We start from the raw sequence: 13,084 nt of genomic DNA, 5'->3' as shown, positions 1-13,084 counted from the left end.
GAACCTGTGACTGTGTCACCTTACGTGGCAGAAGGGTCCTTGCAGGTGTGATTAAGTTTAGGGGCCGTGCAATGGGGAGATTATCTTGGCTAATCCATGGGGGGCCTGTGGAACCACGAGGGTCTTGAGAAGTGAAAGAGGAAGGCAGGAGGGTGGGAGGCAGAGAAAGTGTGATGAAGGAAGTGGTGTGGTGGCCACGAGCCAGGCATCATGGGCAGCCACTGGAAGCTGGAAACTGATTCTCCCCTGGAGCCTCCAGAAGGAAGGCGGCCCTGCCAACATCCTGGCTTTAGCCCTGTGAGACCCATTTCAGACTCTTGACCTCCAGAACTGTAAGAGAATAAATCTGTGCTATTTTCAACCACCAAATTTGCAGTCATTTTTAACAGCAGCATTAGGAAACCTGTACACAGTGAATAGCCCTTTCTTCCCTGTAGGGAAAATATCTTCCAAGTTCCAAATATCCTATAAGACATAAGCTTTGGAAACCTGGCCCATTCACCTTTTGGAGTCCACTTACATTTACGTTCTTGTTCTGTGTACCTATCTCCAGGGTCTCAGGGGAGCTCAATGTATTCATCTGTAAAATAAGATCTTGATCTTTCAGCCGCAAAACGCCATTGCAGATCTCAGAAAAAAAAAAAAAATGTTTTACTTTAAAAATATGTATTGGGTCTAGATACTCATATTGCAACAGAACAAAGGGGAGGGGAATGTATACATGTAAGAGTAACTTGATCCCCATGCTGTACAGCAGGAAATAAAATAAAATAAAATAAAAATTAAAAATAAATAAATAAAAACATGTATTGGGAGTTCCCATCTGGCTCAGTGGTTAACGAATCCAACTAGGAACCATGAGGTTGTGGGTTCAATCCCTGGCCTTGCTCAGTGGGTTAAGGATCCGGCGTTGCCATGAGCTGTGGTGTGGGTTGCAGACATGACTCGGATCCCTCGTTGCTGTGGCTCTGGCGTAGGCCGGTGGCTTCAGCTCCGATTTGACCCCTAGCCTGGGAACTTCCATATGCCGAGGATACGGCCCTAGAAAAGACAAAAAAATAAAAAGTATTGGAAATGATTGCCCAGTGGGGACCTGCTGTATAGCACAGGGAACTCTACCCAATAGTCTGTGGTAGTCTATATGCAAAAAGAATCTGGAAAAGAATGGATGTGTGTACATGTATAACTGAATCCCTTTGTTGCACAGTGGAAATTATCCCAACATTGTAAATCAACTATACTTCAAAAAAACTTTAAAAAATGGGGAAAAAAAATGTATTGCAGTTCCCTGGTGGCTGGTGGGTTAAGGATGTGGTGTTGTCACTGCTGTGGTGTGTGTTTGATCCCTATGCTAGGAACTTCCACAGGTGTGGACAAAAAAGTAAATAAAAATAAAAATAGGAGCCATTGTGGCTCAGCAGGTTAAGGACCAGATGTCTCTGTGAGGATGTGGGTTCAATCCCTTAACACCAGGTAAGGATCCAACATTGCTGCAAGCTGTGGCATAGGGTGCAGATGCAGCTTGGATCTGGTGTTGCTGTGGCTTTGGTGTAGGTCAGCAGCTGCAGCTCCAATTTGACCCCTAGCCCAGGAACTTCCATATGTGCCAGGTGCGGCTGTAATAAAAATTTTTTTTAATTATTTAAATGTGGTAATAGGCCTGTGAATAACATAATTCTCTTGAGCTGGATATGAGGCTAAGCAAGAGATATGGTCGATGCTGTATTAATTAGAGAAAGTAAAATCATTGAGGGAGAGTTCCCGTCATAGCGCAGTGGTTAATCAATCCGACTAGGAACCATGAAGTTGCAGGTTCGATCCTTGGTCTTGCTCAGTGTGTTAAGGATCCGGCGTTGCTTGAGCTGTGGTGTAGGCCACAGATGTGGCTCAGATCCCACGTTGCTGTGGCTCTGGTCTGGGCCGGTGGCTACAGCTCTGGTTAGACCCCTAGCTTGGGAACTCCATGTGCTGCTGGAACAGCCCTAGAAAAGGCAAAAAAAAAAAAAAAAAAAAGACATAAAATCATTGAGGGAAGGAGGGGAAGAGAATGACAGCATCTAGAACATTCTGGAATTTCTTTGTTGAAAGCAGGTAGAGATGCTTTGGATTCACTTCTTGCAAAAGAACTGGGGCGAAACCACTGCAGCCTCATAAACCCCTGCCCAGTTCCCCTGGTTCCTTGGGAACAAAAGGCTGAATCATCTAGAGTTTGCACAAACCAAAGAAAAGAAGGTGGGCATTATCAGATAAGAACTTAGGCTTCAGAGTTCCCATTGTGGCTCAGCAGGTTAAGATCCCCACATAGGGCCCATGAGGATGTGGGTTCAATCCCAGGCCTCCTTCAGTGGGTTAAGGATGCGGTATAGGTCACAGATGCTACTCAGATCTTGCTTTGCTCTGGTGTAGGCCAGGAGCTGCAGCTCTGATTAGATCCTTAACCCTTAACTCGGAAACTTCCTGCAGCCCTGAAAAGAAAAGAAAAAAAAGACTTCAGAAGATTGACAGACCAGAAGAGGTGAGCACAAGGCCAGAAAAAAATATTAAAGGAAACAGGAGCATAAACTCTAAAAACAGTGAAATACAGGCAGTAAAGTTAGATGATCCCCACTGAGGAAGGAAGAGAGAACGAAGTTTCTAGAGAGCGCTGCTGTGGAGCCTGAGTCTGTGCTGCATGGAGTTCTCTCATGAGGCTGGAATCGCGACATTAGGAAGCAGAGAAAGGCAGAAATAAAGGAATAAAATAGATAAAACGTGCGTTTCCCAGCAGAAAGTAACCACAAGAGCCACCTTTTTAGTTCTGCGGCTGGCGGAGGGTGATGCTGGGAAGTGAGTCAGCGCGGGAGTGGGTGGCCGCACATGCTCAGCTGTCCCTCAGCTTCTGCTCTCCCAGCACCTACGCCGGCTCTGCCCTGGAGACCAGACGAAACAGAGTGGAAAAAGAAGGAATGGAGCCAAGAGAATCAAAAGAGAGCAAAAGAACACCCGGCAGCTTGGAGTCATTCAAGGCCAGGCCCCTGAGCTGATGACACGCAGGCGCAGGCTGACCTTCGGGGGAGCCTTTTTCATCCTTCACTTTAACGGCCCCTAGCAGGATCCTTGAGACATCGCTCAGCAGGGCCAAAAGCCTGATAAAGGCTCGTGTTGCCCTCATTTTCCAAGAGCAGATACGATGACTGAGCAACGCTGGGCAGAGAGGCGCTGTCCGTCCACCGCAGGACATCTGAGCCGGTTACCAGGCAGGCGGTTCCTGAACTCAGAGGAAGAGTGAAGGTGACACGGGTTCAGAGGCAGCGCGTCTGAGTCCTGTTGGCCTCATTGCTTGGGTTATGGTAGACAAACTGGTAGATCTGGGCGTTGTCATGGACACAGATGCATAGACTAGCAGGGCTGGAAGCAACGTCCCTGTAATTCACTCTCCTTGTGTGACAGATGAGTAGACTGGGGCCCCCAATCGTAAAGGCCAATTCCTGGCAATACTGCGACTTGGAGCCCCTCCCAGACCCAGCCTTGCTGGAGTCCCACCCAAACACACCGTAGTTCAACAAGATACCCAACAAAGGCCACCATGATGGGCTGGATTACAGGTTGTATAAATGGACAGCCAGAATCCAGAGACAGTTTATTACCTGAGCATCAGCCTGAACAAAAGACCTGTATATAAGCCCTGTCCTCGCCAGACTTTAAGAAATGATTCACACATAGAAACAGAACACCCAGTTCAAAATGATGCAAAAATGAGAGGGAGGCTGAGAACGTTGGGTGAAAGGATCCGAGTTTCCTCAGTGCATTGGCACAAATTCAGAACCTACAGCGTGTAATTTAAAGAGGGATAAATAACGGGGGGTGTGAAATTGTTCACAAAGCCTGGATGAGGAAGACTTCGCTCCACAGCAGCTTTGTGTAAAAGGTGTGGGATTTCGCTGTAAGCAGAATGTGAACAGAGTGAGGGGACTCAGGGGGCTGCCCAGAAAGCTCACGTGACCATCTACTGCATGGTGGGCAGAATAATGCTCACCAAAGACACTGTTGTCCTCATTCCTGGAAGCTGTGAATGTGTCACCTCACACGGCAGAAGGGACTTTGCCGATGTGATTAGATTAAGAGTCTTGAGATGGGGAGATTATCCTGGATAATCCACGTGGACCCAGTGTGCTCGAGGGATCCTTACAAGTGAAAGAAGGAGGCAGGGGGGTCAGAGGAAGAGGAAGAGATGTGACCACAGAAGCAGAACCGGGAGGGATGCAGGACCAGAAGCCAAGGGCCACAGGCTGCTTCTCGGCCCTGGAAAAGGGAGGGAAAGGCATGCTCCTGTGAGTCGGGAGGCTAAGCAGGTGACATAGATGATCAGAGCAATGGTCTGCTCTCCTGCAGGGAACCAGGGCTCCCAGAGTGATGGAGTGGCTGGGAGAGGACAAAGTAAAGCAGCCCCTGCCGCTGACACATGCTGATGGCAGTGTCCTCCCCCTGCCCACGTTTCTCAGCATTGGAAGGTGCATGATCCAGCTGGAGGCCCACTCATCCTTTCTTGCCTCTCCACACCGTTTTCTCTGGAAGCCTTGAATAATGCTGCTGCTGCTGCTGTTGATTTGCAAGAAAGAGAGCAAAGTGCCAAATAAAAAACAGTTCTGCGGTCATCCTCTTCCCCAGGCTCCATCCTGCAGACAGCAGCAGCCTCTGACAGGTGCTTGGGCCCTGGGCTCAGATAGTGGTTTTCCTGCAGGCACCGGGCACTGCCTGCCAGCTCCAGCCCCTGGAAGGGAGGCAAAATGCCTGTGTCAGTTGATTAAAATGTTCTCAGTCAACGTGTCTAGACAAGTATCCACGTACCTCACAGCCAGAAATGATTGTGGCCATAGCTACGTTTAGACATAATATCAACCTGCTTGATAACATCATTCCTAAGCTGCTACCTCCCCCTCATCCTCTTTCGTCCTCCCATTCAGTGGCTTGTGTGTGTTTCAATAGATTTTTTTTTTTTTTTAAAGACAAGAGGAAAATAAAGCGCGCCCAAAGACTAGGTGACTGTGCTTTCAGAAGTGTACCCATTTCGGGAGTTCCCGTTGTGGCTTAGAGGTAACAAACCTGATTAGGATCCATGAGGATGAGGGTTCGATCTCTGGACCCTCTCAGTGGGTTAAGAATCCAGTGTTTCCGTGAGCTGTGGTATAGGTCGCAGATGCAGTTTAGCTCCTCATCGCTGTGGCTGTAGCGTAGGCCGGCAGCTGCAGCTCTGATTCAGCCCCCCAGCCTGGGAGTTCCATATGCCTCAAGTGAGCGCCCACCCAAAAAAGAAAGAAGTGGACTGTCTTCCTTTCATGCACTTCTGTCGTGTGGGAGCCCAGGCCTAATGTTGTTTGCTCTCCAGCTTTTCGATGGGGGTGCTGAGAGCTGGCTGAGGGCAGCACGTCTCTCCATCAGCCTCCCCAAAACCATCACGAATCACCCACAGGTTGAGGTAAAGGCAGCATGTGTGCCCTCCAGGCACCCATCCACCATCTCTCCAGCCCCACTTCCACTGTGGCCCTGGCCCTCTCCCTCCAGCGAGCAGTTCTGGAGCTGCCACTGAAGGTGACAAGGAGCTCAGGCCAGAATGATGCATGGCTGTCCCTCCCTCGCCTCAGCCCACACACACCATTCCATCCAGAGGATATAAAGTGGATTCTCACCAACATACTTTAAATACCCAAAGGCACTTTTCTACAAAAAGAAAAAAGCCTTAGGTGTATCCTTTCATATCCTAGTTTTCTCATCTGCAAAATGGGAACAAAAAAGGGTTCCCAGGTCTCTGGACAGTTATGGGGATTATAGGGTTTAATTTCTGGAAAGCACTTAGAACAGTCCCACCCACTCCTTAGTCCTCTCAACTCCTAGGATAACCACTGAATGAATGAATGAAAAAGTGAGTGACTGCAAACACAGTCTGTACAAATGTGTTAGACGTGAAAAATTTACTCCCAGATTTGATCATTGAAATGACAGAGGTAAAAAATCCATCTCTTATGTGTGAACAAGTTCTGTACCTTACGTTTGCATTTTATGCTGTGAAAAAAATGCCTTTTTTTTTTTCAGGACTACACTTTGTTATACGAAGAGGCAAAATATTTTCAGCTTCAGCCCATGCTGTTGGAGATGGAAAGATGGAAACAGGACAGAGAAAGTGGCCGCTTTTCGAGGCCCTGTGAGTGCCTGGTGGTGCGTGTTGCCCCAGACCTCGGAGAAAGGATCACGCTCAGTGGTGACAAATCCTTGATAGAGGAAGTGTTTCCAGAAATCGGCGATGTGATGTGTAACTCTGTCAACGCAGGCTGGAATCACGACTCCACGCACGTCATCAGGTTCCCACTGAATGGCTACTGTCACCTCAACTCAGTGCAGGTACAGTGTCATCACATGCTGTGTGACATCCAATGCCACTCTCAGTGCTCTTACTCACCCCTGCCTTCCCACGGCGCCCTCCCTCCAAAGAGCAGGGATCGCTCACCGGTAATCCTTCTGTGTGTGTGTGTGGCATGGGGGTTAAACTGTTCACCCCTCGACAGCATTCATTCAGTCATTCCACAAATGTTTATTGAACATCTACTATGTGCTGGGTGCTGGTAGGAGCACTGGAGATACAGGCGAGAAGGGGATAGACAATAGCTTAGTTTTCACGAACTTACATCATGGAATTGTGGGCAGGGGTGTCCCTGCATGTCAGGCAGGCAGTGAGAAGAGGATGCCTGACGAAGAGAATCCCAGCGGGGGAGCAGGGAATATCAGGAAAGCTTGAAGCCAGTGAAAGTGGGATAAGAAGTGTGGCGACCCAGGGCTGCAGGCAGCCAGGGACGGAGGATGGGGTGTCTCACAGAGGGTAGCAAGGGCTCTGGGATTCTTCTTTTTGGTCTCTTTTGATTTTGGTTCCCTGGCTTGTGTGAGTAAAATGGAAAATGATTTGAAGATTTTGAGCAACAGAGTGACCTGTCGTAATTCATATTTGAAAATGAACACACCAGGAGTTCCCGTTGTAGCTCAGTGGAAACGAACCTGATTAGTATCCATGAGGTTGCATGTTGGATCCCTGGCCTCACTCAGTGGATAAAGGATCGGGCGTTGCCATGAGCTGTGGTGTAGGTTGCAGATGTGGCTCAGATCCTGCATTGCTGTGGCTCTGGCATAGACAGGTGGCTGCAGTTCCAATACAGCACCTAGCCTGGGAACCTCCATATAGCGTAGGTGCAGCCCTTTAAAAAAAAAAAAAATGGAAAGGAAGGAAAGAAAAGAAAAAAGGAATACTCCAGCAACAGGTGGAAATCAGGGAGAGCAAGGGAACCAGTTAGAAAGCTCTGGTCCAAGCGATAACTGAGAAGTGTTGGCCTTTGAATATCTTGAGTGGTTCTGACAATGGCTTCAGGTTATAAGACAGAAGCCAAGGATGATTAAAATTTGGGGCAGAGGAACTGGGTGAGTGGAATTAGCATTTCCTGAGATGGAGAAGTTTATGGGGGGAGACTGAAGGGTGGAATGCCGAAGTTTGGTTTACACCACGTGAGGTGCCATGTGCTTTAGATGCTGGTGGGTGCTGTCACCATCTTGACAACGTGTCCAGCCCTGGGCCAAGGGTTGTACGTGCATTGTCTTCTCACACCAACCCTAACAGGTCAGCACAATTAATTCCCCATCTTGCTGATGAGAAAACAGAAGCGTACCTGGATCTTGACTCTAGGTCTGTGTGACTCGAAACAATTCGAAGTCAGTGAAGTGAAGGTTTAGGGGGTTTTCTCCCTCTTTCTAATTGGATCAGGCCCATGGCTTTATTCAATATCAAGCCAACAAAACCTCTCCTCAAACTCCAAGACTAGAAACCTCCACACTACCATCCTGTACCTTGGCAATGGTTTCACAACTGTTTATAACTGTTAAAATTTGTGAACAGCTGTTTGAGAGCAGAGCAGCAGGAAACTGGCAGAAACTGAGCCCCGGGGGTGGGGAGGAAGGCACTGCGTGCCCTCTGGGTCACCCAGGTCTGGAGGTGCGCCCCAGGCCACTCTGCGTGGTGTTCCTGAGCATGGCCTCTGCTATTTATAAACGCTTCGAGAGCCCTGAAAGCCTTTCCCCTCCAACCCATGCCTGGCCCCTGGCTTTCTCTAGACAGCATTTCAGTGCTTCTCTAACCCCTCACCCCAGGCCACTGAATAACTGTCATAAATTCATAAGCCTGACACATTTCCCAGTCATTTGAGTCTGATCAGATGTGGAAATTTCCATCTGGATCAACGTTGTCATATGACACGGCCATAGTAGCTTCCTGCCCCACCGACCAAGAAAGAGGCACCATCTTCTAGGTGTTCAGAGGTTTTGGGATGAGGCACAGGAGCCCCACTTCCCACCAAATCATTCCCAAATGAGGCTGACTTTAAGGAACTTTAATACTAGTAAGTGATGTTTAAAAAGTAATGGCTGGGGGAGTTCCCATTGTGGCACAGTGGTTAACGAATCCGACTAGGAGCCATGAGGTTGCGGGTTCAATCCCTGGCCTTGCTCAGTGGGTTAAGGATCCGGCATTGCCGTGAGCTGTGGTGTAGGTCACAGACGTGACTTAAATCCTGTGTTGCTGTGGCTGTGGTGTAGGCCAATGTCTACAGCTCTGATTGGACCCCTAGCCTGGGAACCTCCATATGCTACAGAAAGCAGCCATAGAAAAGGCAAAAAGACAAAAAGTAAAAATTAAAATTAAATAAAAAGTAATGGCTGAGAAGCATAAACTCTGCATTGCCTTGGAGTAAGCTTTACCACATTCAAGGTAAACAGTGGATCATGTTGAAATAATTATCATATTACACATATAGGATCCTCTGGGGAGGAAGCTAATTTAGGGATTCCTTATTTTAGTAATTTAGCAACCTAATAGCACTGGAAGAGAAATGTTAGCAGAGTTAAGTTCTTTATTGGTCAGTGTCCTCTACCTTGTGACACTTCTCCTGGTCAAGGCAAAGAATCCCTTACAGGGTGATGGATTGGCCAAGGAAACTGGGGTGTTTCTTGCTAACAAGCTACATTCTTGCCTCTACTGGGGAAATCTCCTTAGAGCATGCTCTGCACCTTTTTATTTGCCTTTTTATTCTCCTACCACCAATGCACATCTTAATGTGCTTAATTTTGAACCTACAGATTGTTTTCTTCATCGTGTCCTTTTGCTGCCTGGTATGTATATGCATTGTGAATTTATGTATACAAGTAGAAACTACAGGGAGAGTGATCATTTTGTTCTCATAAGGACTTGCTTTGTTTTGCTTTGTTTTTCTTTTCTTTTTTTTTTTTTTTTTTTTTTTTTTAGGGCTGCACCCACGGCACATGGAAGTTCCCAGGCTAGGGGTCCAATTGGAGCTACAGCTGCCAGCCTACACCACAGCCACGGAAACACAGGATCCAAGCCACATCTGCAACCTACACCACAGCTTATGGCAACGCCAGATCCTTAACCCACTACATGAGGCCAGAGATTGAACTTGCATCCTCATGGATACTAGTTGGGTTCATTCCCTCTGAGCCATAATGGAAGCTCCTTGTTTTGTTTTCAATTTGCCAGCACTTGAAGGTTTAATTTTTAGAAAACATACATCTACTTTCCAATTCATCTAGCTAGCTATTTTGCAAAATGGCAGATTATATTCCATGTAAAAGTAGGCAACCAAAAATAATAATTCAAAAAAATAGTAAGGATTCACCGTACATTGACTATATTTTGAACGTTATTTGAGGAGCTCCCATGTGACTCAGTGGGTTAAGGATCCAGCATTGTCATTCTTGTGGCTCAGGCAATTGTTGGGTGTGGGTTCGATCCCTGGCTCTAGAACTTCCACATGCTGCATGCATGGCAAAAAATAAAAAAGTTATTTGGTAACATTTTACTTTGTTCCAGAAATTTATAAAATTTGAGCCACCTATTTTTTTAAGTTATGATTAAGTCATTATGCCTTTTGAGTGGTGTGGAAATAATTATATCCAGAATCCTGGCAGGGAACTTCTTCAAGTCTCATATTTGTTGGATTCCTAAAGAAACACAATGCTCTAGATCAATTTCCAGTCTTTTCGCATATCTAAGCATTTCAGGAATTTTTCCCTGCATTCAGGGGTGTCAAATAAACAGTGACAAATCCAGGGATCTTTCTGGCATCAGGTATTTGATTTCAAAATTAAAGAAGAGGCAGGAGTTCCCATGTTGGTGCAGCTGAAACAAATCTGACAAGGAACCATGAGGTTGCGGGTTCGATCCCTGGCCTCGCCCCTGGCCTCGCTCAGTGGATTAAGGATCCAGCATTGCCGTGAGCTATGGTGTAGGTCACAGCCGCAGCTCGGATCCTGCATTGCTGTGGCTGTGGTGTAGCTGGCAGCTGTAGCTCCAACTGGACCCCTAACCTGGGAACCTCCATAGGCCGCAAGTATGGCCCCTAAAAAGCAAAAAAAAAAAAAAAAAAAAAATTAAAGAGGTTATACAGGTTATGGTTGTATGAGAAGTTTGGAACATCTATGTTTTCGATGTGTTTTCTAATATGTAGCATATATAACCATTTTATTTATTGTTGCCCCCCTGGATGCACACAAGGCAATAAATCTACTGCAAATTCCACAAACTTGAAAAGCTGTAGATAATCCATTGGTTCTGCTATTGAAATTGCATCAGTCTTCCAAGATGAAACAGATGAACTCAGTATCAGGAAACCTGAACAGTGGCCGAGTCAAGAGTGAATGAGTTGAGGATCAGTTGCCAGTGGAGTGAGTTCAGATAACGTCACTGTTTTTCTATAATCCTTATCATCTCATCGAATATGTTAGTGGTAAAGGAGCTTTGAAATGTGAACCTTGTCTTTCTGCAGAGAAGGTAAGGTTGCACATTTGCCAAAAAACATGAGCTTGGAGGCCAAAGAGACCTGAGTTGGAAACCCAATTCCATCACATCTTAGGTGTGAGCCTCTGTTTTCTCATCTATCAAATGGGTTCACTCCACCCATTCTGCCAGGTGGTCGTAATGAGTAAGTGAATTTGGCCTGGGGAAAGCTACTGTGGAAAGGCACATTGTAGGTATTAGAAACATTTGCCCCCTCCCTCCAGCCCTTAAATCCATAGTCTTTGAAAGCAGCACCTCAGAGGGACTTAGAGGTTGGATAAGATGGACCAGAGCTGCACGTGACCTCAAACCTGGGACAGTCTTTGCGCTATTGATGTGGCCTAAGGACCTAGCTCACCCCTAACCAGATGCTTGTCTCGGCCCCTCACAGGTCCTCGAGAGGTTGCAGCAAAGAGGGTTTGAAATCGTGGGCTCCTGCGGGGGAGGAGTGGACTCATCTCAGTTCAGCGAATACGTCCTGCGGCGGGAGCTGAGGCGGACGCCCCGCGGACCCTCCGTCATCCGGATAAAGCAAGAGCCTCTGGACTAAGTGGACGTATTTCTTATGCAAAAAGGAAGAAAACATACATATGACGCAAACAGAAAAAAGGGACATTTATGTGCAGTTGGGACAGCACACCAAGTCCTGGACCTAAAATTGAATAAAAGACACATTTATATCCAATAGAGACCACACCTGTATTCATATGGGAACAATTGGAATAGTGATATCCTCGAGGTGTAAAAAATATATAAATATATATATATATGTCAAAAGGTAGGAAATGCAAAAAAAGAAAAAAAAAAGAAAAAAAAAAAAAGAAGAAGGTGGTGCTGTGATGGCCGTGAAGTGTCCTGGGCCTCCTGAGGCCTCTGACCAATAAACAAGCCATGAGCAGTGAGGACGCATCTCCTTACCGTTTTCGTTGCCAACAGCCATCCATTGTTTCTTTTTCCTTTGTCTTTCTTTTTCCTTTTTTTTTTTTTTTTTTTTAAAAAAAAAAAAAAAAAAAAAAACAACAAAAACCAACCACTAGAATTACATTTCCTGCGTATGGAAGTTTCATGTCTCTCTTTATATGGGGGACCAGGTAGGACTTCAAAAAAACCTCTCATGAGCACACTGCATTTGAAAGACGTTAGACATGAAATTTTAAATGTAGTTTGTACAGAAGTCACACTTTTTTGTCCACCTCACAGATGTGAACTTACTTTGTTTTTAAACTGATCAGTTTTGCAAAGGGGCCAGAATTATTACTTGTTAGAGTTGCTCCAGTTTGAGTCTGCTGCTTTCCTACAGTTTTTCAAATTTTATAATGTATTAAATACAATAAACTCTGTTTAAAAAATAAGGTCTGTGTGAAACACGCGTGTTGGGGTGAACCTGCATCAAAACAAAATTTATCTTTTTTACAATTTTCTGTGTGGGGCATCGAAAAGAAGAAGCCTAAAAGCTGAGGCTGGCGTTGAGATCAAAACCCACTAAAGGATAAGGATGTTGACCCTCATTCTGAACAGTTCTGTGCCCTCTCGGTAGGTGTTAGGTCCCGTGCTTTGTTAGTCTGTGTTGGTTAGCAAGATAAACCTTCTTTCCTGTGAACTTTTTGATTAAAGATTTCAGTTATTGGAGTTCCTGTTGTGGCACAGAGGGTTAAGAACCTGACATGGTGTCCATGAGGATGCAGGTCTGATCCCTGGCCTTGCTCAGTGGGTTAAAGATCTGGCATTGCCACAAGCTGCAGCTCCAGCTCAGATCTGGCGTTGCTGTGGCTGTGGCATAAGCTGACAGCTGCAGCTCTGATTTGCCCCCCGGGCCTGGGAACCTCCACATGCAGCAGATGTGCCCCTAAAAAGAAGGGAAAAAAAAAAAAAAAAAAAAAAAAAAACAACAAATTTCAGTTATCTATTGCTACAGAGCAAACCACGCCCAAACTTAGCAGCTTAAAACAATATTTGATGTTCTCACGCAATTCTGTGATCCTCTTGTGTGGACTGACCTTGGTTGGGCTTCTTCGGCTGCTCATGATGTCATCTGGGTTGTGACTGGGCTGGAACAGCCACGTTGGCATCCCCACAGGGGGCTGCCAATCCAATTGTTACAGGCCACATCCTCTCTGGGTGGCTTGGGCCCCTCTCAGCATGGCAGCTGCATTCCAAGAGGGAGGAAAGAAGCCACTGCCCCCCAAAAGGCCACACCTGGAGCTACTGGGCACACTTCTG

The 13,084-nt window shown here is 46.4% G+C and overlaps 1 protein-coding gene across 1 annotated transcript in view; it reads left to right on the top strand.

Annotated features, from left to right (window-relative positions):
• The window catches only part of KCTD1 (potassium channel tetramerization domain containing 1), a 99,528-nt gene extending 87,312 nt beyond the window's left edge, over positions 1-12,216 (top strand). The window contains 2 exon segments of the mRNA NM_001244971.2: positions 6,070-6,375; positions 11,256-12,216. Of these exon segments, the coding sequence (NP_001231900.2) occupies positions 6,070-6,375; positions 11,256-11,414 (465 nt within the window). The 3' untranslated portion in view covers positions 11,415-12,216.
• The last annotated feature ends 868 nt before the right edge of the window (positions 12,217-13,084 follow it).

This window comes from Sus scrofa, chromosome 6 (genome assembly GCF_054392235.1).
Source record: "Sus scrofa isolate SSC_HxYL_T2T_F1_AM1 chromosome 6, Sscrofa_HxYL_maternal_Yorkshire_Landrace_v2.0, whole genome shotgun sequence".
NCBI lineage: Eukaryota > Metazoa > Chordata > Mammalia > Artiodactyla > Suidae > Sus > Sus scrofa.
Note: the sequence above shows the minus strand (reverse complement) of the source record. Positions and strands in the feature narration are given on the sequence as shown.